The sequence below is a fragment of the Xenopus laevis genome, chromosome 1S (assembly GCF_017654675.1).
Source record: "Xenopus laevis strain J_2021 chromosome 1S, Xenopus_laevis_v10.1, whole genome shotgun sequence".
In the NCBI taxonomy this organism is placed as follows: Eukaryota; Metazoa; Chordata; class Amphibia; order Anura; family Pipidae; genus Xenopus; species Xenopus laevis.
Window position 1 is genome coordinate 13,900,594 of NC_054372.1, and position 27,194 is coordinate 13,927,787.

The 27,194-nt window shown below is 40.5% G+C and overlaps 1 protein-coding gene across 4 annotated transcripts in view; it reads left to right on the forward strand.

Annotated features, from left to right (window-relative positions):
- The window catches only part of rgs12.S (regulator of G-protein signaling 12 S homeolog), a 100,670-nt gene that overhangs the window by 26,633 nt on the left and 46,843 nt on the right, over positions 1–27,194 (forward strand). For 3 of the 4 annotated variants that reach the window (XM_018239492.2, XM_018239508.2, XM_018239500.2), the window contains exon 3: positions 3,591–3,698. In XM_018239492.2, the coding sequence (XP_018094981.1) occupies positions 3,591–3,698 (108 nt within the window). 4 annotated transcript variants of the gene reach the window in all.

Below are 27,194 nucleotides of genomic sequence, written 5' to 3' on the forward strand. Positions count from 1 at the left end.
ACTCAATAGTAAAAACCCATGTCTCACTGAGACACAATCAGTTACATTGAGAAGGAAAAACAGCAGCCTGCCAGAAAGCATTTCTCTCCTAAAGTGCAGGCACAAGTCACATGACCAGGGGCAGCTGGGAAATTGGCAATATGTCTTGCCCCATGTCAGATTTCAAAATTGAATATAAAAAAATCTGTTTGCTCTTTTGAGAAATGGATTTCAGTGCAGAATTCTGCTGGAGTAGCACTATTAACTGATGCGTTTTGAAAAAAAAAAAAACATGTTTTCCGATGACAGGATCCCTTTAACTTCTTTCTCAGTTAGGGTAATAAACATTCTCACCTGTAGACACTAATGAAGCATGGCCTGCAGTACATACAGAAAATCAGCTTGAAGTGCTTGATTTATACTAAGTAAAAGCAATGCACTTTGTACTAAGGACCTCTCAGATGACTATATGTATTTTTATGAAAAAAAAACCACACAGAGCATTCCTTGTTTCCAGAATCTATAATTAGTCAGTAAAACGCTCCAGAAATCACTCTTCCCTTCCATGTGCCAATTAACCTTCCTCATGTTTCTGGGGCCTTGGGTTGAAACCAGAGCATTTAGAGGAAACCTACACAAAGAAAAATTAAAACCATAAAATGTAACAGAAGCAGATTATAATGGAATCAAGAACCTGGGCTAATCAATGAATTGAGAAAGCCAGGTGGATGACTAGTGAAATGTTTTCAAGGAAAAAACACAGCACGTCCAGTTGATTTGACATTTCTACAGATGTGCTCATCACTGTGCCATAATGCTTCCAAGCAGGGCTTCTTAAGGTTTTAGTACAGTGACCTTCAGTTTTTTATCATTACCTCTCTACCTAGGATGTCCCAGGACATCAAGCAGAAGCCAGCTATGGCCTCCAAGTCAGGAACTCAAAAATAAGAACCTAGTTTCAGGCCACTGGGATCTGTATCCAAGGGGTTGGTGAGCAATATGTTCCTTGCAAGCCACTGGTTGGGGTTCACTGCCCATTAGTATTAATATGCAGAGCTCCATATATCCACAACAATGATCCCAATGTATTTAAATCAACAGTGATCCCATTGCTATGTATTTTACATGAGCTTCTACATAACGGCAGATAGCATACCTCCCAACTGTCCTGTTTTTAGAGGGACAGTCCCTCTTTTGACAGCTCAACCCACAGTTCCTTGTTTGTACTGGAAAGTCCAGTTTTTCTCTGCACTGAACAGCCAGAAAAAGAAGCAAAGTTTCTAACTTAGTTGGCTTTTGGCAGAGAGCCACAGCTGCAGATAAGATACTTTTGTAACAATTTTGAGATAAGCAAATAAGTTATTGTAACAATATAAGATAACAGGTCCCTTGGGAGAAGTTAGACTCACGGCTTAAAGGGCAATTCACCTTCATTAGCAAAACTGTAATAAATGAAAAAAAAACTCAAAGTAACTGTCCATAACCTGCCAAATTTTGTAAAATGAACTTGGTAAATAGCGGGTGTGGCCACAAAAATGGGCATGGTCAAAAATTCTAAGCACAGCAACTTTTTTTTATCCCTCTTTTTTTCCCCAAAATGTTGGGAGGTATGAGATAGGAGGCATACACAAAACATCACTGTACACTATGCTAGGTAGAGGTTTCTTGTTCTGTTTCTCAGTCTGTATAGATATATTGTTTTATTGTATTCTATTGATTAATAATAGCAGGAGTTAATTCACTACTTTCTAAGTTAGGGTAATAAACATTAGGGATGCACCGAATTCAGGATTCGGTTCGGGATTCGGCCTTTTTCAGTAGGATTCTGATTCGGCCGAATCCTTCTGCCCAGCCGAACCAAATCCAAATCCTAATTTGCATATGCAAATTAGGGGCGGGAGGGAATTTGCATGACTTTTTGTCACAAAACAAGGAAGTAAAAAATGTTTCCCCTTCCCACCCCTAATTTGCATATGCAAATTAGGATTTGGTTCGGTATTTGGCCGAATTTTTCGTGAACGATTCGGGGGTTCAGCCAAATCCAAAAAAGGGGATTCGGTGCATCCCTAATAAACATCTCACCTGTAGACACTAAGGGGCAAATTCACTAAGCGCCGAAGTTTTTCTAAGTCCCAAAAAACGCTAGTGTGTTTTCTACATTATGGGTGATAGGCTGAAAAAGATCGAAAAAATTTTTGGGGCTCCCCTCCTTCCCCCCTACATTTCCTGACTCATGGCAACTTACCTAGACAGTGGGCACATGTGTAGGGCAAAATAAAAATTTTATTTGGTGTTTTGAAGCTTTTCTAGCCATTTGTAGTGCTGATACGTATTCCTCCATTGAAATTTGAATTTGGCGCCATATGCAAATTAGCCTTCGCTAGCGTAACTTCGCTTTACTTAGCGAAGCAACGCTAGCGCAACTTCGCAACCTTACGCTACCCCTGAGCGCAACTACCCCATAGGCTAACATTGAATTCGGTAGCTTTTAGATGGCGAACTAGGGGGTCAAAGTTTTTTTTAAAGAGACAGTACTTTGACTATCGAATGGTCGACCGATTTTTAGTTCGAATCCTTCGATTCGAAGTCGTAGTCGAAGGTCGAAGTAGCCCAAAAAAAAAATTGAAATTCAAAGTTTTTTAACTTCGAATCCTTCACTCGAAGTTAGTGAATCGGCCCCTAGATGTAACAGAAGCTGGTTATTATGGAATCAAGAACCCAAGAGCTGGTAAATGTGCTATTCACTGTGCCATAATATTTCCAAGCAGGTTTTACTACAGTGACCTTCAGTTTTTCATCATTAGCTCTCTACCTAGGATGTCCCAGGACATCAAGCAGAAGCCAACTATAGAAGACCCAGATTCTGATTTCTTATGATAGCCTCTACCCAGTGTTGCTTTGGGGCACATGGAACTCTCCAAAAGATGAGTCAAGGGCCCTCCACCCGTCACTGTCAATTACTGTCTGACGGCAATCCACTGCCCTTACCCTTTGCCATGATTCACCACCTTCTGATGTGCCCGGGGGGTTAGGGCCCACTAGGACCAGGGCCCATCAGGTTCTTCTCCCTGGTAGTCCAGTGGAAGAAGCTTGCCTTCCAATTGTGTAACATGTCATGGCTTCATTTGTGAAGGCAGAACACACCTAGACATATGAAACTCCTCATAAACTATTTTGTACAGACAACACACCTACATCACAATCACCACATGCAAATTACTTGTTTCAGGAGCAATTTACCTTTCTTTCTGTTTGTACTTATCACATAACAGAACCAGTAAAAATTATAACACACAATGTGAGGATTACATCAGTGAGCTGATGAGGGCCTTACCTGATGGGATTTTCTAACCTGCCTGATGGATATAGGGCTGAATTTTTTGGGCAGGCTTTCGGAAAGCCCACATACAATAAGCTATTGACTCTGAATGGGCCAAGTCTTCAGCTTTTATCATTCCATGTATGGCCAGCTATATAGACTGATCTGTTAGTAAAGTATTTTTTTTATTGTACATAAACTTATATTGTAGAAATAAGTAAGTGAATGGGTGCCAGGGATAACCTAGATTTCAATATAATTAAGTAATAATACATTTCTATATATATTTTAGAGCTTAAAACCTTCCCACTTGGTTCAGGCCCCACATCGCTCTTCTGGTAGAAGGTCATTTGGAAGGTCTAAGAGGTTCAGCATCACTCGATCCCTGGATGACTTTGAGGTAAGACTGCCTGCTCATTAATTTCTTCATTAATAACTTCTAGTAGGATGTAGAATTACCAAGTCCCCTCTTTTTCTGTTTTATTGTGGTGTTTGCGTTGCATCGTTCTTCATTTCAAACCTGAATTGTACAATGTTGTCAGGGTCATTGATGCCCAGCAACCAAGAGCAGCTTTATTCTGCTGTTGTTATTAGAATTTTAATTAGTCTTTCTAATTTTTAATTATCTTTCTAATCGCCTTCCAGCCTGTGAAGGAGCGGACCATAGCATCCAGTTAACAGTTTAAATTCCAAACTGCAAAGGTGCAGGACAAAAAGTTAAATTATTCAAAAACAGAAATAATTAATGAAGAAGATGCAAATTGTCTTAGGTTGATGGCTGATTTCCTTTCTGGCTTATTATTCGTATTTTTATTAATAATCAACCTCCCTGTAAAATTTACCATTTGCTTAAATGGGATACTAGGACAACTGTGGCCAATAGTGGTGCTTTGCAGCCCGTAGACATTCTAATAAACAGCTTTCATTCTCTATTGTGCTAACTTTCTTCACAATTTACTTAACAATGGGGTCAGCAAATGGTTTCTTGATGCACTATATTATATGATTATTGCAAGAAGTCCAGTTAATGATTATGTTGGTATATACCATAAAGAATTAAAGCTAGCCATACTCAGCCTTGTCTAATCAGTAGATGTCTGCCCAATATGGTTACCTAGCCACATGCCAACTATGAATTTATAATAGGGGAAAAGTTGTACTCACCACTATTTTTTAAAACCACAAACAAGGAAAAGTTGTGCTCACCACTAATTTTTAAAACCATTAGGTGGGGGTGCAATGAGGCTGTGACCACAAAATACATATAGTCAACTACAAGAGTCCTCTGCACTCAACCCATTATCAATATATTTAAGACAGAGACATTTTGTGCATACTGCTACTGAAAGATGCCTTACCCTTTAAACAAAACAGGGATTGTTTGTCCATATATTGCAATATATTTAAGCTGGCCAACTACATCAAAGTCATCCCATATCTGGCCAGTATCTATGTTGTAGATATCTGGCTGATCCTTGGCAAGATAGCAGTTGGGCAGTCCTTCTAATATACCCAATACATGGCCCAGTAAGATTACATACTTGGTCTGGAAGGGCCTGATTGGCTTCTTATATTGACCAATGCATAGCCATCTTAAGTCTAGGTGGAGTTTATGTTTAGCTTGTGCATCACAAAGTTGATGTATGTTCTGTTATTAAATTATTTGAAATTCTAAAATTCTGCTCCAGCAGAATTCTGCACTGTAATTGGTTTCTCGAAAGAGCAAACAGCTTTTTTTTAATTTAATTTTGAAATCTGACATGTGGCTAGACATATTGTCAGTTTCCCAGCTGCCCCCAGTCATGTGACTTACTCTTTACTGCTGTACTGCAAGTTGGAGTGATATTACCTCCCTCAATTCCCCCCAGCAGCCAAACAACAGAACAATGGGAAGGTAACCAGATAGCAGCTCCCTAACACAAGAAAACAGCTGCCTGGTAGATCTAAGAACAGCACTCAATAGTAAAATCCAGGTCCCACTGTGGCACATTCAGTTACATTGAGTAGGAGAAACAACAGCCTGCCAGAAAGCAGTTCCATCCTAAAGTGCTGGCTCTTTCTGAAATCACATGACCAGGCAAAATGACCTGAGATGCACCTACACACCAATATTACAACTAAAAAAATACACTTGCTGGTTCATGAAATTTTATATTGTAGAGTGAATTATTTGCAGTGTAAATAGTGTATTTTAGAAATAAAAACAACATCATAAAAATCATGACAGAATCCCTTTAAAGAGGAGAAGGCCCCCAGTGCAAATAAAACGCTAGTTACTAATAAAGCCATTGTCATTTTATCTGTCCAGACTGTTGGTCAAGGGCACTTGGTAAGTTTTTTGACTTCACAGTTGACAAATCTCCTCGCCTGCCCTTGGAATATATTTTACAGGTTACCCACAGCTTTTGTGTGTATTAAACAATAATATTCTGTTATTTCTTCCTCTTTTCTGTCCAGTTGAAATTACTGAGTGGAAGATCCATTTCCACCTTTCACAAAGTATCAAATAACGGCCCAGTCTCACATTTAGTAGGTGCAGTCCCATGGAACTTTAAGGAACAGTAATTTCAAAAAATTAAAGTGTTTTAAAATAATACAAATAGAATGCAGTGTTGCCCTGCACTGGTAAAACTGATGTGTTTGCTTCAGAAACATTACTATTGTTTATATAAACAAGCTGCTGTGTAGCCATGGGGGGCAGCCATTCAAGCACAGGATACACAGTAGATAACAGATAAGTACTACTATAGTTTATATAAACAAGCTGCTGTGTAGCCATGGGGGCAGCCATTCAAGCACAGGATACACAGTAGATAACAGATAAGTACTACTATAGTTTATATAAATAAGCTGCTGTGTAGCCATGGGGGGCAGCCATTCAAGCACAGGATACACAGTAGATAACAGATAAGTACTACTATAGTTTATATAAACAAGCTGCTGTGTAGCCATGGGGGCAGCCATTCAAGCACAGGATACACAGTAGATAACAGATAAGTACTACTATAGTTCATATAAACAAGATGCTGTGTAGCCATGGGGGCAGCCATTCAAGCACAGGATACACAGTAGATAACAGATAAGTACTACTATAGTTTATATAAACAAGCTGCTGTGTAGCCATGGGGGCAGCCATTCAAGCATAGGATACACAGTAGATAACAGATAAGTACTACTATAGTTTATATAAACAAGCTGCTGTGTAGCCATGGGGCAGCCATTCAAGCACAGGATACACAGTAGATAACAGATAAGTACTACTATAGTTTATATAAACAAGCTGCTGTGTAGCCATGGGGGCAGCCATTCAAGCACAGGATACATAGTAGATAACAGATAAGTACTACTATAGTTCATATAAACAAGCTGCTGTGTAGCCATGGGGGCAGCCATTCAAGCACAGGATACACAGTAGATAACAGATAAGTACTACTATAGTTTATATAAACAAGCTGCTGTGTAGCCATGGGGTCAGCCATTCAAGCACAGGATACACAGTAGATAACATATAAGTACTACTATAGTTTATATAAATAAGCTGCTGTGTAACAATGGGGGCAGCCATTCAAAGGAGAAAAAGCTCAGGTTACACAGCAGATAAACTCTGTAGAACATTATGGTGTTATCTGTTATCCACTATTTAACCTGTGCCATATAGCCTTTTTTCAATTTCCACCATTTCCAGCTTGTTTATATGAACTATAGTAGTGTTTCTGAAGCAAACCAGTGCAGGGCAAACTGCATTATATTTGTATTACTTTAAAACACTTTCATTTTTTGGTGTTACCTTTCCTTTATACAGGCGGCACAAGGGGTTAGTCCATTGTTCAGCATTATAACTGGAGAAAAAAAAAGGCAATACAAAAACATGGTGTTAGTCATCGATGCAATGCTTTCATTTTTAACAAATGTGACTGAAAAGGATCTAAGAAAGCAAAATAGAATTTTCAGTGAGATACTTGAGCAATAACAAACAGTGGGAGAGAGCTGCAAATGTATATTCTCTCCTAGCAAAGAGTTGAAACTTACAGGAGAATTGCATTTAGCTCTCCCAGCTGGAGCCCTGACCCCTCTGCCCTTGATGTTCCAGAGTGTCGGCTGGTGGGGAGAAAAGGAACACTGCCGGCATTGTTATCTCCTTATAACACCCTAATTGGCTTTCCCTTTCCAAACACACTGCATGCCTTGAATTGTAAGCTTCCTTATTGCCAGCAATTCATTCTATTACCCAAATTGATTTTTATTGCATGAGTTTTCACAGAGACTGACCCTGGTAATTCCTAAATGCTTCTAAGGCAAGATAACCTCTGTTGAACAGGAGCTAAATATATAGGACTTGCCTTAGAAATGTCTGCCTATTCTTCTGTAATATAAATTATATTCAGTTACTTAGATTGTAAGCTATTATGGGCAGGGAACTACTTCTCCAAACCTGTCTTATAACACACATAGGGGCAAATTTACTTAAGGTCGAATATCGAGGGTTAATTAACCCTCGATATTCAACTGTCGAGGTTAAATCCTTCGACTTCAAATATCGAAGTCAAAGGATTTAGCGCTATTTGTTCGATCGAAGGATTTTAATCCATCGATCGAACGATTTTTGCTGAACCCAAAAAAAAATTGCTAAGCCTATGGGGACCTTCCCCATAGGCTAACATTGACTTCAATAGGTTTTAGGTGGCGAACTAGGGGGTCGAAGTTTTTTCTTAAAGAGACAGTACTTCGACTATCGAATGGTCGAATAGTCGAACGATTTTTAGTTTGAATCGTTCGATTCGAAGTCGTAGTCGAAGGTCGAAGTAGCCCATTCGATGGTTGAAGTAGCCAAAGCATCGAAATTCAATTTTTTTTTTCCTCTATTCCTTCACTCGAGTTAAGTAAATGGGCCCCTTAGGGTTTTTTTTTTTTTTAACAAAATCCAAAAACCTCTCATTTATTTCTGAAATATACTCCGACCAAATCCGCACGGGTTATTTCCCCTTATTTATCAATATATTTCCCTGAAAAATTTCCTGTGCAGGAAAAAACTAGAAAAAAAAGTAGAAAAAAGTACGAACTTTTCGGATTTCCACCCATATACTCGTTTTTTTTCAGATTTTTTGCCCGAAAACCACAAAATATTACGATTATTACACAAAACCCAGCTCAGATTAAGATATCTTTGGGGCTTCTTCCATTGATTTATATACAACCTCGTGAGGTCTGAGATGCCGGATTTTAGAATTCTGAATTTTTCCAGAAAAATTTCGAGTTTTGTTTTTCACTAAAATTTTAGATTTTATAGTAAATCTGGCATTTGGACTTTAATAAATAACCCCCTTGATCTTAGCAGTTGTTTATTATTTTTGTTCCCCCAAATCTATAATTTTAGGGCAGAAACACACTGCGATTCGGGGAGATTAGTAGCCTGGCGACAAATCTCCTCATCTTCGGGGCTAACTAAACTCCTCGTACTGCCTCCCCTGCCTTCCCGCCGGCTAGAATGGAAATTGCCGGCGGGATGGCACTCGGAGTGCTTTGTTTTCCGAAGTTGCCTCACGAGGAAACTTTGGGCGACTTTGGAAAACGAAGTGCTCTGAGTGCCATCCTGCCGGCGATTTCCATTCTAGCTAGCGGGGAGGCGGTTTGGGGAGATTAGTTGCCCCTAAGACAGTGTCGGACTGGCCCACCGGGAAACCAGGGAAAATCCCAGTGGGCCCAGGTGTCAGGGGGCCCTTGTGCTGTTAAGGATTTGGCCTATTTCATGTCCATTTCCTATGGAAAGATGCTAAATAGATGGATTAATAGATTATAGTATGTAAAGAATAAAGACTAGGAGAATAGAGGAGAATGAGGAGAATAATAATAATAGTAATGAGAGTGGACCCCTGGTCTATGGTTCCCTGGTGGCCGTGTGGGTCCCTGGTCTAAATTTTTTGGGTGAACCCCTGGTGTCCCAGTCCAACACTGCCCGAAGAAGAGGAGATTTGTCGCTGGGCGACTAATCTCCCTGAATCACAGTGTGTCTCTGCCCTTAATGTACAGCGCTGTGTAAATAGACCATTGTTTTTACCCTTACTACTCTCTCTCTCTAAATAGAGATAATGAGCTCTGTGTAAACATGCCCATCTCAAGTCCCCAAGTTGCTGCCTGTGTTTCAGGTTTACAGATAAAGAGGAGTTCATTAAAATGCTGATGGCACATAATGGGGCTGATTCATCAATAGTCGAATATCGAGGGTTAATTAACCCTCGATATTCGACTGGGAACTAAAATCGTTCAACTTCGAATATCGAAGTCGAACGATTTTGCGCAAATCCTGCGATCGATCGATCGAAGGATTTTTCGTTCGATCGAACGATTAAATCCTTCGAATCAAACGATTCGAAGGATTTGAATCCAACGATCGAAGGAAAATCCTTCGATCAAAAAATCACAGGCAAGCCTATGGGGACCTTCCCCATAGGCTAACATTGACTTCGGTAGCTTTTATCTACCGAAGTAGGTGGTCGAATTATTTTTTAAAGAGACAGTACTTCGATTATCGAATGGTCGAATAGTCGAACGATTTTTACTTCGAATCGTTCGAATCGTTCGAATTCGAACGAATTTAACCAATTCGATGGTCGAAGTACCCAAAAAATACATCGAAATTCGAAGTTTTTTACATTCGAATTCTTCACTCGAATTTTGTAAATCTGCCCCAATGTGTTTTAACACTCACTGCCATCAGGGAGGAACAGTAGCTATCAAAAAATCCCCTCTCTTTCTGACTCACTGGGTGATCTCTGGTCTGACGTGCTGCAGTAACTCTATGGCAGGGGTCCCCAACCTTTTTTACCCGTGAGCCACACTGAAATGTAAAAGGAGTTGGGGAGCAACACAAGTAGGGTTGCCACCTTTTCAGAATTGTTTTACCGGCCTGGTGGGGGGCGGGAACAAAAAGGGGCAGGTGTGACGTCAAAAGGGGCAGTGCTGTGTCATAAAAGGGGCGTGGCCACGGCACTGACACTTCAAGACGGCCACAAAAGCTACGTTTTACAGGGGATTGGGGGCAGGCCGAGGGGTCTTTTTAAGGGTATTACAAATTTACCGGCAGCTACATTGCCGGTAAATTTGTAATACCGGCCCGGCCTTCGCAGGTGTTTTACCGGCTAGGCCGGTAAAATACCGGCTGGGTGGCAACACTAAACACAAGCATGGAAAAAGTTCCTAGGGGTCCAAATAAGGGCTTTGATTGACTATTTGGTAGCCTGTATATGGCTTGGCAGTCTACAGGAGGCTTTGTTTGGCAGTACACCTGGTTTTTACTCAACCAAAACTTTCCACCAATCCTGGAATTCAAAAATAAGCAGCTGCTTTGAGTCCACTGGGAGCAACATCCAATGGGTTGGAGAGCAACATGAGGCTCACGAGCTACTGGTTGGGGATCACTGCTCTATGGGAAGGGGTGACAAAGGGGGTGTATTGACGTTCTGTTATTTTGCACCTGCAGCATTGGTTAAAGCAATTTGTGTCCAATAGCCCTACAGTGAGATTAACTGGGAATAACCAATAATTTGAAAAAAAAAATTTGAAAAAAATAAAAATAAAGTACTTTCCATTCCACCATTTGCAGGATTTAGTGCAAGAAATAGAAAAACACAGCTATTTCTCGATTAAAACAGTAGACTGTAACGTTTGCTTAGAGGCTCTTTGGGGTAAGGTTATTTTTCCTTTAAACTTGTGTATCATGGCCAAATACTTTTTCCGGTCATTATTTAGGTTATTTTGCTTTAACTGAAATATTTTATCCCAGCATGTGTTAACTGAGCTTATCTCTTCAGTCTGAGCAAGCAATTCACTAATGCCGAAGGCAGACACAGCAGCAGAAGAGATTGGGGAGGGTCTCCCCTTATATCATGTACACTGGCAGACAGTCTCTTATCTCCAACTACAGACACACAACCACTACAGACAACGTTTCTTCTTTTCATTTCTTTTTAAAGGGTATCTTTGGCACTCACTGGGCTGCTGATGCAGCTTGCTTACTTTGATTGTAAGCTCTATGGGGCAGGGACCTCATGGGGCCAAAGCTTAATATTTGCCTTGGATATAAGATAAAAAAGCATTTACTTAAATGTATAAGAAATGGCTGCAGGTGGGAAAAGGCGTTTTGACTGCTGCAGTTCTTCTGAAGACTATTGTCACATATGGAGTCTTCTCTAATGCATCTGTCCTGTTTTTAGAGGGACAGTCCCTCTTTTGACATCAAACCGCTGTCCCTCTTTTGTACTGGAAAGTCCCATTTTTCTCTGCAATGAACAGCCAGAAAAAGAAACAACCAGATACTTTGTAACAATTGATAAAATACTTTGTAACAATTTCGAGATAAGCAGATAAGTAATTGTAACAATATAAGATAACAGGTCCCTTGGGAGAAGTTAGACTCACAGCTTAAAGGGCAATTGACTTCCATTAACAAAACTGTAATTACTGAAAAAAAAACACAGAAACATGTTCAAACTTATAACTTGCAAATTTTGTAACATGAACATGGTAATTAGGGGGTGTGGCCACAAAAATGGGCGTGGTGAAAACAACTTGCCATGCTGCGTGCGGAAACTTTTTTTAATGTGGCCATGGACGTAACAATTACAATCTTTCCTGGAAAAGATATTTCCACAATAGATCATTTGTTTCAACACACAAATACATATAGAAACAATAAAATTCTACCTGTATCTGACAATTCAGCACTAACAGTGGCCAATGTATTAAAATATTCCGTCCGGGCCGATCGACCAACCAACTGATATCCAAAACTCATTTTTCTGCCTTGGATAAAGTGGAACTTTTTGCAAATTTTGAAAGCTTTATAGTGAATGTCATTTAGTGGCCAGCTGCAATGGTGCTGGTGATAATGTTGGATTATGGAAAAATATATATAATGATTCTCATCTGAAGTGTGTGACTGCCCTTGCTTCTTATATAAGCCCTTATGTCTTTCTTAGGCCTGCAGCTGCTGCTGGGAATATCTAAGTTAACCCTTTATGGGTAACCCACCTCGTAGAAGGCTACTGTTCCATTTTTTGGAGTCTGACCCCAATAACTGACAGCAGCAGGTCTTAACTGCCACTTGGCTTACATAGCATTGCAGCCTTTACATGTGTTTTTTTTTAAAAACATATGGTGATGGAATTGGTTATTCATGCAGGCAAGAAGCCTTGTTATTAAGAGCGTCAGGAGATCTCAGTGTGTATGCATGGACCTGTGAAGAGTGGAGATAAGAGAACTGTTAAATCCCTTAATGCTTTTAACCAGCGCAAGGATTTTGATATTTGCTTTTAAGCATCCTTTGACAAGGCACAGAAATCCTGCATCCGTCTCTGCAATTACTGGGGCTCTGTGATTCTGCATATCCTTACTGCTGAGATAGACGCGGCAGCTTTGGCTTCTATTCACCCAACAACAGGAGATTAAACTAGGGATGCACCGAATCCAAATCCTAATTTGCATATGCAAATTAGGGGCAGGGAGGTAAATTGCATGACTTTTTGTCACAAAACAAGGAAGTAAAAAATGTTTTCCCCTTCCCACCCCTAATCTGCATATGCAAATTAGGGGTTTGATTTGGTTCGGTATTCGACCGAATCGTTCACCAAGGATTCGGGGGTTCGGCCGAATCCAAAAAAGTGGATTCGGTGCATCCCTAATTAAAACCAGCGAGAGGGACATCTATGTAAGTTCAGTGGAATCCCTTGAGTCAGATGTGGCCCTCCAGGGCACTGTATCTTTCTATGTCTTACATCATTTCCCAAACTATCTCCTGACCCAGGAGTGCACCCACAAGACCAGGTAATTGCCATTAAAATTAAAGTAAAGCGATTCCCAGGTGGAAAGTGCCCAGACAAAAGTATGCCTGGAATAGTCTTGTGTGTCTTTACTCTTTAAATGAGAACTAAAGCTTAACTAAAGAAGTAGTTAGAAATGTTGTACATTATGTTTTGTGCTTCTGTACCAGCCCAAGGCAACCACAGCCCTTTAGCAGTAAAGATCTGTGTCTCCAAAGATGCCCCAGTAGCTCCCCATCTTCTTTTCTGCTGATTCACTGCACATGCTCTGTGCTGCTGTCACTTACTGAGCTTAGGGACCCACTCACAATATACAGTACACATAGAATAGAAATGTCACAATATAAGGCTGATTAGTAATTAATACACATAATTACTACATGGCAGCACAGAAACCAGTGCAATTAGCATCAGAATTTAATAATCAGCAAACCTGTAGCATCAGCTTATATTACAGGGAAGCTCATTTTCTGCTGGATAATTAGTGACGAGCCCTAAGCTTAGCTTCTCAACAGCCAATCAGAGCCCACTGAGCATGTGAGTGTCACAGACACTTTCCAAGATGGTGACCCCCTGTGACAAGTTTAAAGTCCTGGATCATTGCTGCTATTGACAAGCTGAAACTTTAGGCTGGTGCAATAAGTTCAATATATAAAATATGCCATTTATAGCCACATTTGTTTTTAGAGTTTAGTTCTCCTTTAAAGGTGAACTTAAGCCTAAAATTAATATGGCTAAAAATGGAATAAAATGGACTGTATATTGTGAGTGGGTCCCTAAGCTCAGTAAGATTTGTCGCCTGCATTTAAATTTTGCTACTGGGCAACAAATCTGCCAGAAAATGCCTTGTCCTTCACACTAACCTTGTACAGTCTATTTACATTAGATTTGGGGCTTAAAATGCCTATTTGCTGTCCTTGATTGACTGAGTTGCTGTGAAAACAATAATTGCTTCTTCCTGTAATTTGCTTTTTTATTCTGTGATGGTTCTGGCCAAATTTTTATTTACAAACATCACAAAAACACACGGGACCAACATGGCCAAATTTTCCTTCCTTTGGACATTGTGAACATTTTATAAAAAAACAGCATAAGCACCAGCTCCTGTCAAGCAATTCCCTTTTGAAAACTAACAATTAATTTTTTATTATTTGTGCTTTTTAAGTTATTTAGATTTTTATTCTGCTTTTCTCCAGTTTGGAATTTTAACAATCTGATTGCTAGGGTCCAAATAACCCTAGCAACCATGCATTGATTTGAATAAGACTAGAATATGAATAGGAGAGGCCTGAATAGAAAGAAGAGTAATACAAATTAGTAACAACAATACAGAGCATTTGTTTTTTAGTTGGGGTCAGTGACCCCCATGGAAAGAGTCAGAAGAAGGAAAATAATTTACTAAAACCTATATACAAAATAATGAAGACCAATTGAAAAAGTTGCTTAGAATTGACCATTCTATAATATACTAGAAGTTAACTGAAAGGTGAACCACCCCTTTAAAGTATTGGCCAATGGTACGGGCAGAGTCAGCGGTGGGACATACAACAGCTTCAGTATTGGTCACAGTTGTTACATATATGACCACAGGCATCGGTGTCTATGAGATTCTGTTCAGGTGATAATAGAATTGGATTGGGGAACATGAAACCCAAGAAGCTGATGGATACAAAGGGGAGCCAGCATTAAAAGAGGTTTTCAACTTTAAGCTATCTTATAGTATGTTATAAAACTGCTAGTTCTAAGCAACCTTTCAATTGGTCTTCATTATTTATTTTGTATATCTTTTTTAATTATTTGCCTTTTTCTGACTATTTCCAGCTTTCAAATAGGGGTCACTGACCCCGTCTAAAAAACAAATGCTCTGTAAGGCTACAAGTGTATGGTTTTGCTACTTTTTATTATTCCTCTTTCTAGTCAGTTCCTTTCCTATTCATTTTCCAGTCTCTTATTCAATTCAATGCATGGTTGCTAGGGTCATTTGGACCCTAGCAACCAGATTGCTGAAACTGGGGAGCTGCTGAATAAAAAGCTAAATAACTCAAAAACCACAAATAATAAAAAATGAAAACCAATTGCAGAATATCACTCTCTACATCATACTTCCCAATTGTCCTGTTTTCAGCAGGACAGTCCCTCTTTTGACAGCTCTACCCGTAGTCCCGCGTTTGTACTGGAAATTCCCGACTTTCTCTGCACTGAACAGCCAGAAAAAGAAACAAAGTTTCTAACTTAATTGGCTTTTGGCAGAGAGCCCAGAACAGCTAAGGGCAGAGACACACACTCAGATTAGGGGATATTAATCGTCCGGCGCTAAATTGCTTCTTCTTCGGGATGACTAATCTCCCCAAACTGCCTGCTGCCGGCTAGAATCATAATCGATGGCGGGATGGCACTCTGAGCGCTTCGTTTTCCAAAGTCGCCCAGAGTTTTGTCGTGAGGCAACTTTGCAAGATTCAGCGCTCCAAGTGACACCCCGCCGGCGATTTACATTAGTTCACCCGAAGAAGAAGAAGAGATTTGTCGCTGGACAGCTAATCTCCCCCAATCTGCCCTAACAGGTGCAAAAAAGATACTTTGTAACAATTTTGAGATAAGCAAATAAGTAATTGTAACAATTTAGATAAGGAGGTCCCTTGGGAAAAGTTAGACTCACAGCGATTCACCTTCATTAGCAATAATCACTTTTTTGCATAGCAGCAATGAATTCTGGGAGCTTTCATCTTTCTGCAGTGGATCTTTCTGTTTCGGTCTTTTTCCCTGGGTATGAATAGTTTAATTAGTGACGTTTGATAAAAATGTGATGCATAATTTATCTTGATTGCCCTTTAAAACAACTGCAGAGAACAGAGGTGAGTGCAAAAAGACCATTTGCAAAGCATGTATTGGCCCTATTGCACCACTAGATGGCACCTTTGCTGTTTGCAGGATAAACCCACCATAATATTACCTAATCCATGCGAGTCCCATCGAGTTGGCAAGAATACTCAGAAGAGCAGAACAGCTCTCCTATGTAATTATTATTTGTAATAGCCTGTGCTGAAATCTATTCCTGATCCACCCAGCTGCACTCCATTCCTGCTGCACAAATAATCCCCCAATGGCTTCCACCGTCAGTGATCAAACCTTTCCCCAATGGCAGTTTATTTGCATGGGGCAACTTTTTTTTTTTAAGTTGTGTTTCCCGATGATCCGAACTCCATGGAAATAAACAAAAATCGCATGGGTCGTGTGATCAGTCAGTTGGCTGGAAAGTTACTTTTTCATTGCTTTCAGCCCTCTAAATATTCATTTATTCTAATTGAATCTGGCTGGGTGGAAGGGGGGAGCATTTCCAAGACTTCCAAAAAACAAAACAAAATTGAGCTGTGTTTAAAGAACCAGCAGATGTTCACAAGGGAAGCCCACTGTGTGATCACTTGCAGTTGGCAACGTGCAGGTAATTAGCCCAACACTTTCTAAGCATGCCTGTCGCTTCCCTTTAAAGGATAAGTAAACTTTTAAAATAAGTGTATGTAAAATTGATGAGGGGGCTATTCTAAGCACTTTTGTTATTTACATTCATTATTTATTTTCTTTTTATTCCAAGATATAAAGATATACATGTAGAATGAATTTTGTTCAACAACAGCGCCACCTGCTGGTCAGTTTCCCACCAGTCTGACCACCAAGTAGTCAAGGAAGTTGTCAGGAGAAAGAAAGAGGCTGCTCTGATGTTCTTCTACTTAGAAGAAAAAACCCAGAAACCTTTCTCAAATCTTTCCTAAGCAGAAGAACATCAGAGCAGCCTCTTTCTTTCTCCTGACAACTTCCTTGACTACTTGGTGGTCAGACTGGTGGGAAACTGACCAGCAGGTGGCGCTGTCGGAATAAAATTCATTCATGTTAACAGTACATGTATCCCTTAATATCTTGGAATTAAAAGAAAATAAATAATGAATGTAAATGACAAAAATTCTTAGAATAGCCCCCTCATCAGTTTTACATTACTTATTTTAAAGTTGTACTTATGCTTTAATGGAGAGCTCCACCGGAAAACTTCTTATTTGCCTGATGATTCATACACATTACACAATACACATGTTCAGTGTTTTTAAAGTTAACTGTAAATGATGTCAATGCAACGGCATGGGATAGGATGGGGTTCAGGTTTTTCATACCTCCCAACTGTTTTTCGCGGGACAGTCCTGATTTTGACATCTCAACCCACAGTCCCAGACTGAACAGCCAGAAAAAGATACAAAGTTTCTAAAACTTAATTGGCTTTTGGCCCAGAATATGTGTCAGGTGCACTTCAATACATTTGTAACAATTTAAGATAACCAAATAAACAATTGTAACAATTTAAGATAAGCAGGCCTCTTGGGGAAACTGTGACTTGCAGCTTAAAGGGAAATTCACCTTCATTAGCAGTACTGTAATAACACATTAAAAACCACAGAAATGTGTTCAGACTTTCATAACCTGCCAAATTTTGTAAAATGAACATGGTAATTAGGGGGTGTGGCCACAAAATGGGCATTGTCAAAAATTTTTTGCTGCGCAAATCTTTTTGTCCCTCTTTCTATTTCCAAAATGTTGGGAGGTATGTTTTATAGTGGGTCACAAAATAGGCTGGTCCCCCTCCCTACCTCCTCCAGCCTTTGGACAACAAGCAACAACTTTTCAGGCCTAAACACAGCCCTTTCTCAAGTTGAGAAAGGGCTGTGTTTGGGCCTGAAACGTTGTTGCTTGTTAGAGATCCCAGCCATGTAAACCAATAAAGGCTTTTTAAATGGATTCTATGGAAGGTGCTGTGACATCCATTGATGAAGGAAACTAACCCCTGTGTTCAAAAGGACTTCAGTGTATAGGCTGAATAGTCACGGTGTCTGTCAGTTCGAAATATCCATGGTTTTTGCTATTTCCTGCAATAAACAGTGCAGAACAGTGACATTGAAAGCACTTTCTTTTGACATCTCTGAAGCTTTAGAGCAATTGATGGTGAGGCAGAAGAAGAAGCAGGGCCAGAACTAGAGGTAGGCGAGAAAATGCTTGGAAAATCAGGGGGAAAAATTCAGGAAAAAGGAGCACAGTTCCACTCTCTGCACTAGAAATGTTACTCCCCTCACCCCTATCAGAGTGCAGAAAAGGTAAGTGCAGGAGGGGTGGCACCTCAGGGGGTATAGGGGGCACATCGGCCCCTGTCTTTGCCCTAAGCCTGAGATACAAGCAGTAATTAGTAAAAGGGAGGGACTTGTTAATGAAGAACTCATTAACTGATTCCAGAGGGAGGCAGTAAATGGTAAAACAAAACAATGCCACATTAGTACTTTATAATGGAAACAATAAGCAAACTATAATTTCTTTAGTTAAGAGACTAGGCAGGGCACATTTTGAATACAAGCCTTATTTATTTGAACATCGTTGTACTGTATATAGTCCTGTTAAAATGCACGGTGCAGTCCATCCATACACCCAATCTCCACCCCCCCAACTTGCTTATCTATATTTACACTTGAGGGACTGCATCAGCCCAGCTCAGTCTCACTGTTTGTCCATAATGAACCAGTCAAGCCTTTTGGGCCCATGTGCTGGACAATAGGGGTGGTCCAGCCAGGTATGGACTGGGAGTCACAATAGGCCCACAGGGGCTTCAAAGTCAAGGACCACCTTGCCGACATATGCACCCACCACCCCCATCGAGCCTCCTTAGTCCAAAGTTTTCAAAGTGCCCACTGGTTTTTCACCTGGTATCTTATTGGCCCAGTTCAGCTCTGTTCTATGGCACCCTACACCAGCCTTTTGGCATTTTCCCACAGATTGGTGGGCCTGGTTGCAGTCCTGTTCTGACTATTCAATGTCAAATTACTTTGTTCATCAAGATCAAATTATATGCAACAGTTTGATAGCTGATGAAATAGAAGCTCTACATGGATGGGCTTTCCTCATGAGGTAAGGTAGGAACTTTACAAGGGGTAGCAATTGATTGCCCCAGGTAACTATAAGAGACAGATTCTTGGTTTTTTTAACTGGAAAGTGTGGGTCTTTCAGTAGACTAATAAAATGCCCCACCACAACACCCTCGTGGATGAGCAAAACAAAAAGCTGTCCTTTGCAGATCTGTCTTATTTGGTCAACCTGGCCTGTCCTTTTCCATCCAGCATAGGCACAATTTCAGCAGCAGATCTACCAACCCTGACCCAAATTACAGGCTATTTACAGAAGAGCCATAATAAGGTCATGTAGAAGATAAAAAGCATTGTTTGAACCCATTTCAGTTGAATAGCTGCTTAAAAGCCACATGCTAGAAATCTCAATGTACATCATTGTATAAAAAAATCTTTCAATTGAAATTGACTAACAGTTTTTTTACTCCGTGGTTCCAGAGAAGCAGAGGGCCGATACCCTCTTTCCCACAAACCTAAAGCAGCCCTGATCTTGATGCAGTATAAAAACTGGATTCCACTCAATGTTGGAGTGCTCTACCCCTGTATTCCTTCTTTCAGGATCCAAAACGTTGCCCTGTCTACTTTGCATGAGCCAATAAAATAGCACAACTAAAGAGTTGATTCACCTTTTTCAGTGTGCAGCAGCTTTTTGGCAACTCTGACATGTTTGGGAATTAGTGGCTTTTTACTGGCTGGAAACATTTGTTACTCCTGATGGTTTAACCAAAGTGACTAACTGGGAGGCTCTCTTTAAACCTTGGTTGTGTTGAAAGCTCAGCTCCGTGTCTACCTTAAATAGTAGAAAGAAATCTAGTAGCACTCATATAGCTTGCCTCTAGATACCCAGACATCTAGTTTGCATGTAGATGCATGTGGGTGTTGAGCTCTTGAGCAGGCATTCAGAATGATGCCAGACTTATTAATGTCCAGACATGTTCAGAAAATGACCAGGTTTTTAAGGAGGGATTGATGTGTGTGTGGCCTGCAGAAGAACGGCTGCTTCATTTTAGTTCAGTATCAGCTGGGTGGACAGGACTATCTTTGGGGTTAGGCACAAGTAAGACACACACTAACATACTCACCTACTGCCTGCCCCTGGCATGGAAGTGATTATGGAGCCCTACTTTTTATAGCAAGCGTTGTAATTCTCCTGGAGACACATGCTGAGCTGCCCTTAGTGGGTCCAAAAATGGGCCCCTACGCCTGTCTGTTGCCTTTCCACCACCTGCTGCAGCTGCATGGTCTGCGTTTGCATGGTCCTCCCCAGGGCAAATCATTATGGATTGCTGGGTGATAATAGCCTTGTGGCAGAGCCTTTCCTATGAAAAATCTATGAATCTGAGCAGAGAATAGAGATCAATTCTATTGTATCTGTCCTATAAAATAAGGCCGAATTAGCCGATTCATATAGCAGAGTGCAATAGGACAGCAAACAAATAGAATCCAATCAAAACACACAAACGGAGCAGAGAATGTGTGGCCAGGATATACTATATAGGCAGGGTTTAGCTTTCTCTACTTTGTCATTCATAGACTGTAGAGTAGATTTAGGCTAATGCAGAGTTGACACCAGTAATTCTTTATGCGGAATGTACCAAGTGAACTCTGAAAAGTACAAGAATGTACAATCTCCTTGGCAGTGTGAATAGCTTGGTATGAACGGGTGCTTATGCTTTAAGACGATTTTCATAGGAGTCAATGGAGGAGGATTTTGGGCTTTCTGGCCCAGTCTTTGGGCAAAGCACCCCTGATTTTCTTCTTTGCCATTGTCCTAAGGCAAACTTTAGCCCACCCAAAGACTATCAATGGGGGGAAGCTAAATGTCCATGAAGGCCACAGGTTTCTCATACACGCAGTAGAGCCTGCAGGCATAGCTCATACATGCAGTAGAGCCTGTAAGCATTGCTCTTACATGCAGTAGAGCCTGTTGGCATAGCTCATACATGCAGTAGAGCCTATAGGCATGGCCTACACATCGGCTTATTTTTAACAAGACGAGTGGGCTGTTCTGAGACAATTAATATGGCAGCTTCTACCCTGATGCATGAATGCAAACATGCAGGAAATGGATTGCTCTATGTAAATATGTAGGAATGCCTTTATACCTGGAGTGTATTTGAAGGCAAAATAAACAGTGGCTATAAATAGGTAACCTTTCCAATTCAAACAAAACCCATATATAAAATGCAAGCTCTTTGTATCTTTGTAGTCACATGCCGGCAGGTGTAGAATACCTGCAAGTTCTTCTCCCAGCAGCCTCCAGAGACAAGTGTGCTTGTGCACCCCACACTATATGCATGGGGGTCATGCAATCTTATTCCATGAGTTGCTGTAGAACTGAGCCCCAGGCAGGAAGCTTGTCTGGTCCTGCAAGCAGCAATGTATATTATCTCATGTATAGGAAAGTGTAAGCTCTTCAGGACAGTCTTTCCCCCCCCTTATCTTTTTCTGCTGTTTAACTCCCTATGATATTTTTTTTTAAACTCTATGCACTGTGGTTCTGTTTAACTTGTTCCATCTTGACCAACTGAAATTTGCATTACATGGTTTGTTTACCTTTAAGCTTTTAGTATGATGTAGAAAGTGATATTCTGAGACGATTTGCAGTTGGATTTATTTTTTTATTATTTGTGGTTTACGAGCTATTTAGCATTTTATATGGCAGCTCTCCAGTTTGCAATTTCAGCAATCTGGTTGCTATTGTCCAACATACCCTAGCAACCATGCCTTGATTTGAATAAGAGACTGCAATACAAATAGGAGAGGCCTGAATAGAAAGATGAGTAATAAAAAGTAGCTGCAACAATAGATGTGTAGCCTTACAGAGCATTTGTTTTATGGATATGGTCAGTGACAACTATTTCAAAGCTGAAAAGGAGAAGGCAATTAATTAAAAAAATATATAAACTATAACTACCAATTGAAAAGTTGTTTAAAATTGGTCATGCTGAACTGAAGAAGCTGCTCGGATGACTAGTAAAACGTCTTCAATAATTACTCAGCAAGTCCAGTTGTTTTATAATTACTTATATTAAATTTAACATATTAAAAGTTTACTTAAAGGTGAACTACCCCTTTAAACACATCATGCCATTGCATTTGTGAGACCATACCTTCCAACATTTTAGTGGCCACACCCCCTAATTAACATTTTACAAAATTTGTCAGGTTATTAAAGTTTGAACACATTTCTGTGGTTTTTATGTTTTATTGCAGTTTTTCTACTGAAGGTGAATTGCCCTTTAAGCTGCAAGTCACAGTTTCCCCAAGAGACCTGCTTATCTTAAATTGTTAAACGTGTATCTAAGTGCACCTGAGACATATTCTGGGCTATCTGCCAAAAGCCAATTAAGTTTTAGAAAAGTTGTATCTTTTTCTGGCTGTTCAGTGCAGGAGATCAAAGAGAATGTCGGGACATTTTAGTAACAATCTGGGAGTGCGGGCTGAGCTGTCAAAATCGGGACTGTACCACAAAAAACGGGACAGTTGGGAGGTATGAAACCACTGGACATTCTGGGTCCATAAAAAAATCCCTTCAAGGGCCACAGTCTGACAGCTCCAGTTGGACAGTATAGCTTATGGTATATGTAGGCTGGGGCCCTCCAGCTGCACAGGGCAAGGCTCCAATAAGCTTCATATAGTTGTTATATCAACTCATATTAGAGCCTTTCACAATTCCCAATTCCAGCATGAAGGTTTTAGACCTCTGGTGGCAATGGGGTATAATAAACAATTGGTGCCCCACAGGATGCTGGTAGTTGTAGTTCAGCAATAACCCAAGGAGGAATACAAAAAGGACATTGCATTATTCCTTATACTATACATAATAATTACTTGTGCTTCATACTCTGTTCTCTTATGCTTGGTGTTGTTACTTTGTATACAAGTCTTTACCTTTTTATCTGAGCGGTTACTTTGTACACCTTGAAAAAAGGGAACAAACGTTTCCTTCACTGTTGGAAATTCAGAATCCATGTTCCTCGTTTTTAACTTTGTTTTAAAGGGGAACTGAACAATTTTTTTGGAAAATAAAACAAAATTAAGGAATAAAAAGTAATTGCTACTGAAAGCAGTGTCCAACTGTTTATATCCTTTGCTGCCTTGGCTCTGCCTTGTGAGACAGTGTAGCAAAAACCAACTGATGGACGAGACCTGGAGGAGAACTGCTACATTGTTCCAAGAGTCCAAATCAGAGAACAGAAAGGGGTAAACACACACACACACACACACTGCTTTCCTTTGCAATTTACATTTCTAAATAATTATAAAACCAATGAAAATTTTAATTGAATGTATATTGGAAAGTTGCAGACAATTAACCTTTTCTTTCGTTAGGCAACAAATTATTTTCGGATAGAGGACCCCTTTAAGGGAAATTTTAGAGGGCTACTAAAAATAACAGTGTGCAGGCTGCACCTTAGCTCCTGAATAGAGGGATTGAGTGTAACCAAACCTCTGGCTGCCTTTTCTACACACACACCAGTCTGAGCAATTGTCCTGCACCCCCCCCTACTCACATGGGCGGGGTCACAGGGAACAGGGGCGGGGACATGGCTGAGAGGTGCTGCTGAGCCCTGGAGAGCGGCTGCATTTCTTTCTATTGAACTGATGTAGCAAACTCATCTGGATACGAGCAGGAAAGGGGGGGACTGAGCCATGAAAGAGACCTTTTTTGAGGATCTGCTGGGAGGCATTGAGGATACATTGAACACTAGCCAGTTGTCGGTGAGTGTCTACTGATAATATAGCAATGTGGGAGGCTGCTTTGTTTGCAGGGAGATGGGGGTAAGTCAAGCTGAACTGGCCCCTTCTACTTTTTACTGGGTTGTTCGTTCTGCAGTCTCCAAAGCTGCCTGTGTTCCCTGTTGTACAGCTCAGAATTACAACTGAACCAAGTTGAGTAAATATGTGATTTTTTTAGGAGTATATGTCCTACTAATGTAGGTGCTTGGGGGCACTGGATAAGCAGGTTTTGGTGGAGCAAAAGAAATATATATATTTCTGCTTCATTCTTTAAAATGTTACCCACATGTCAATTTGCAGCAGCGGTGTAGATTGCTAATTAAACTGTCTGCCTCTGGCCCATCCCTAATTAACATCTTCATTTCAATGTCTACAGCTGCTTAGACCCACTCCTTGTAGAGCCTTACTTTTTTTTCTGTTTAGTTTTGGCACTTGGGAGCACTTGATACAGAACAAGGTTATTTCCAAGTATTTATGGAAATTGCATTTTGCTCGTTGCAAATGAACCCCTTGAATGTATTAACCTTATTTTGCAGCTTTGCAATAACCTTATGATGAGGGACACAAAAGTAGGTGTCCCCCGTCCACTTTATGGGGTTTAACTTTTTTAAAATTGATTTTGGGACTTATTCCTAAGGGCCCTTACACACTGGCGTTTTGATCTGTTCCAGTTTCATGCGTTCAGCCGCAGGGGAGCGCAGGAGTAAATGCACGCCATTACTGTCAAGGGGGCTGTACTCACACAGACGCATGTAAGTGCCGAACGCAGGTAAAATGCAACATGCTGCTCAACCTGCGTTCTGTGCTTACATGCGTCTGTGTGAGTACAGCCTCCTTGACAGTAATGGCGTGCGTTTACTCCTGCTCTCCCCTGCGGCTGAATGCATGAAACCGGAACACAGGGGAGCGCAGCTCAAAACGCCCGTGTGTAAGGGCCCGAATTTAGGAGAAAAGGCCTATAATAATATTTGCATTGCTTTTTTTTCTGTTTAAATTGCCCTCCAGCTGTTGTCACCAACAGCCCATAAAGAGGGACACAAATTGGATATCCAAGGCTTCATTATGTTTGTTACAAGTTCTACATGGGGAAAAGGCACTTGCCTGAAACAATGTCAAAACTTTTCAACTGTGGGTGGCATGCTGAAAGTTGTAGTTCAACAACAGCGGGGTTGTTGGGTGAACACTGTTTTGCTTTCTACATCACATTTGGAACAAGCAAGGTAAAGTGATTTGCCTTAGTAAAAATTAATTGATTTATGCTCAACAATGTCGTTTAGGCTTCCAAATTGGAGTGTCAGTTCTTTGGGGCATCTGCACACAGGCTGCTTTACATCAACACCTAATCTAGCCTTTGTCCCATTTGTTAGATATTGCACTGCCCAGTCTGACATATGGGTGACCTGGTAGTTAGTTTAGGCCCATTCAGTTTAGGATTAGTTCAATACACAGGCCAACGCTAATCACCAGTTAACTTGATTATCAATTTCAACCAATGAGTGAGGTTGTACCAGTCTTTGACCAAGTTGATGGATCAACCTAAAAATAAGCTTTGCCCTAATGAAAGAAATTAAAATTCTGGTTACACTCCCTTTAAATTACAATACGACAGTCTGTTATACCTGTTATAATAGAAATGCTGACAGTCCCCTGGCAGATGGGTAATTAGTGCTCCAGTTTTAATTCTGGAACCTCCCAAGGGTCAATGACAATCCATATATATATATATTTATAGGGAACATGACATAAACAACATCACTAAGCAGTGTTTTTATTAGGACATAGTTTACAAATGGCTCATGGCTAGGGTTGCCACCTTTTCTGGAGAAAAATACCGGCCTTCCTATATATAAATCCTTTTTCCCTATTAATAACATTGGGATCAACCATGATTTTTACTGGCCAGGCCTGTAAAATACCGGTCAGGTGGCAACCCTACTCATGGCTGTCGTATATATGTGTATGTAGGTTACTGTTATATACAGGTTGCTCATGGCTTTCATTATACCATCTATAGACCTACAACTTGTACGATCTGGAATTCAGTAAAGCTGTGAGTGATGGTGAATGTATTTGTTTGTGCAACAGCCAAAAATATCATGCTACTTGCCTAACATGTTTTGTGTCCGGCTCTTGACATTTACTCACAGTTGTGACAAAGGGACAGCACAGTCATGGCAGTGTTAGAGAGCAGACTTACCGGCACTTCTCACAAGTATGAGTTGTAGCAACTACCCAGCAGCCTCTCTTGTTAGAAATGAACAACGTCTTAACAGGGACACAAAGTCAGGGGAGCACAGTAAGTGGCCAATTCATATACAGGTATGGGACCTGTAATCCAGAATGCTCGGGACTTGGATCTTGTCTACTAAAAATCATTTACATATTAGTTAAACCCAATAGGATTGCTTTGCTTCCAATGAGGATCTATCATATCTTAGGTACAAGGTACCGTTCCATAACTACAGAGAAAAAGGAAATCGCTTTTAAAAATTTGAATTATTTGATTATAATGGAATCTATAGGAGACGGCCTTTCCGTAATTTGGAGCTTTCTGGATAATGGGGATCCTATAGCTGTACTGGTTTTGTATTCTACATATATTGTACTTGATCCCAACTAAGATATAATTAATCCTTTATTGGAAGCAAAACCAGCCTATTGGTTTATTTATTGTTTAGGTGATTTTCGAATAGACTTAAGGTATGAAGATCCAAATTTCGGAAAGATTCGTTATCCGTAAAACCCCATGTCCCGAGAATCCTGGGTCGCATACCTGTACACGGTGTTGCTTCAAGGGCTTTAAAAACACAGTGCCAAAGTGAGTTATGCATTTCCCGAATGGCATTTAATGTAAATTGTTTTTGCAATGTCCACACTAAGGGTAGAACTACACGAGTGATTTTACCTGCGATAGCATCTTTTGCGACGCACTGAGATGAATCGCAGTTTTCACGTTGGATGTGCTGAATCTAAGGTAAGTAATAGGAATGTCGAGCGCTGTCGCTGCATGCATGCGACATGACTGTCGGATAAAGACGCAACTTGCAGGGTTGGCATCTGACAGTCGTGTCAGATGCATGCAGCGACGGCGTCCGACATTCCTATTACTTACCTTAGATTAGTCGCATCTGACGTGACACCTGAGATTCATCTCAGCACGTTGGAACAGATGCTATCGCAGGTAAAATTGGTTGTGCAGTTCTAACCATATAGTGGGGTCCGGCAGAGTGGAGAAATCCAGTGTAGCAAAACAAGGCTGACAATTTTATACCTGTAAGGCCTGACTTTTGTGTGTGCTGAAAGTTGTAGTGTGGATAGTCCTTTCTTATGTAAATGATCAGGCCAAACCACAAATAACGCAGTTTTGGGCGCTCTCCGCTGGCCGATATAAGATGCGTGCAGATTAAG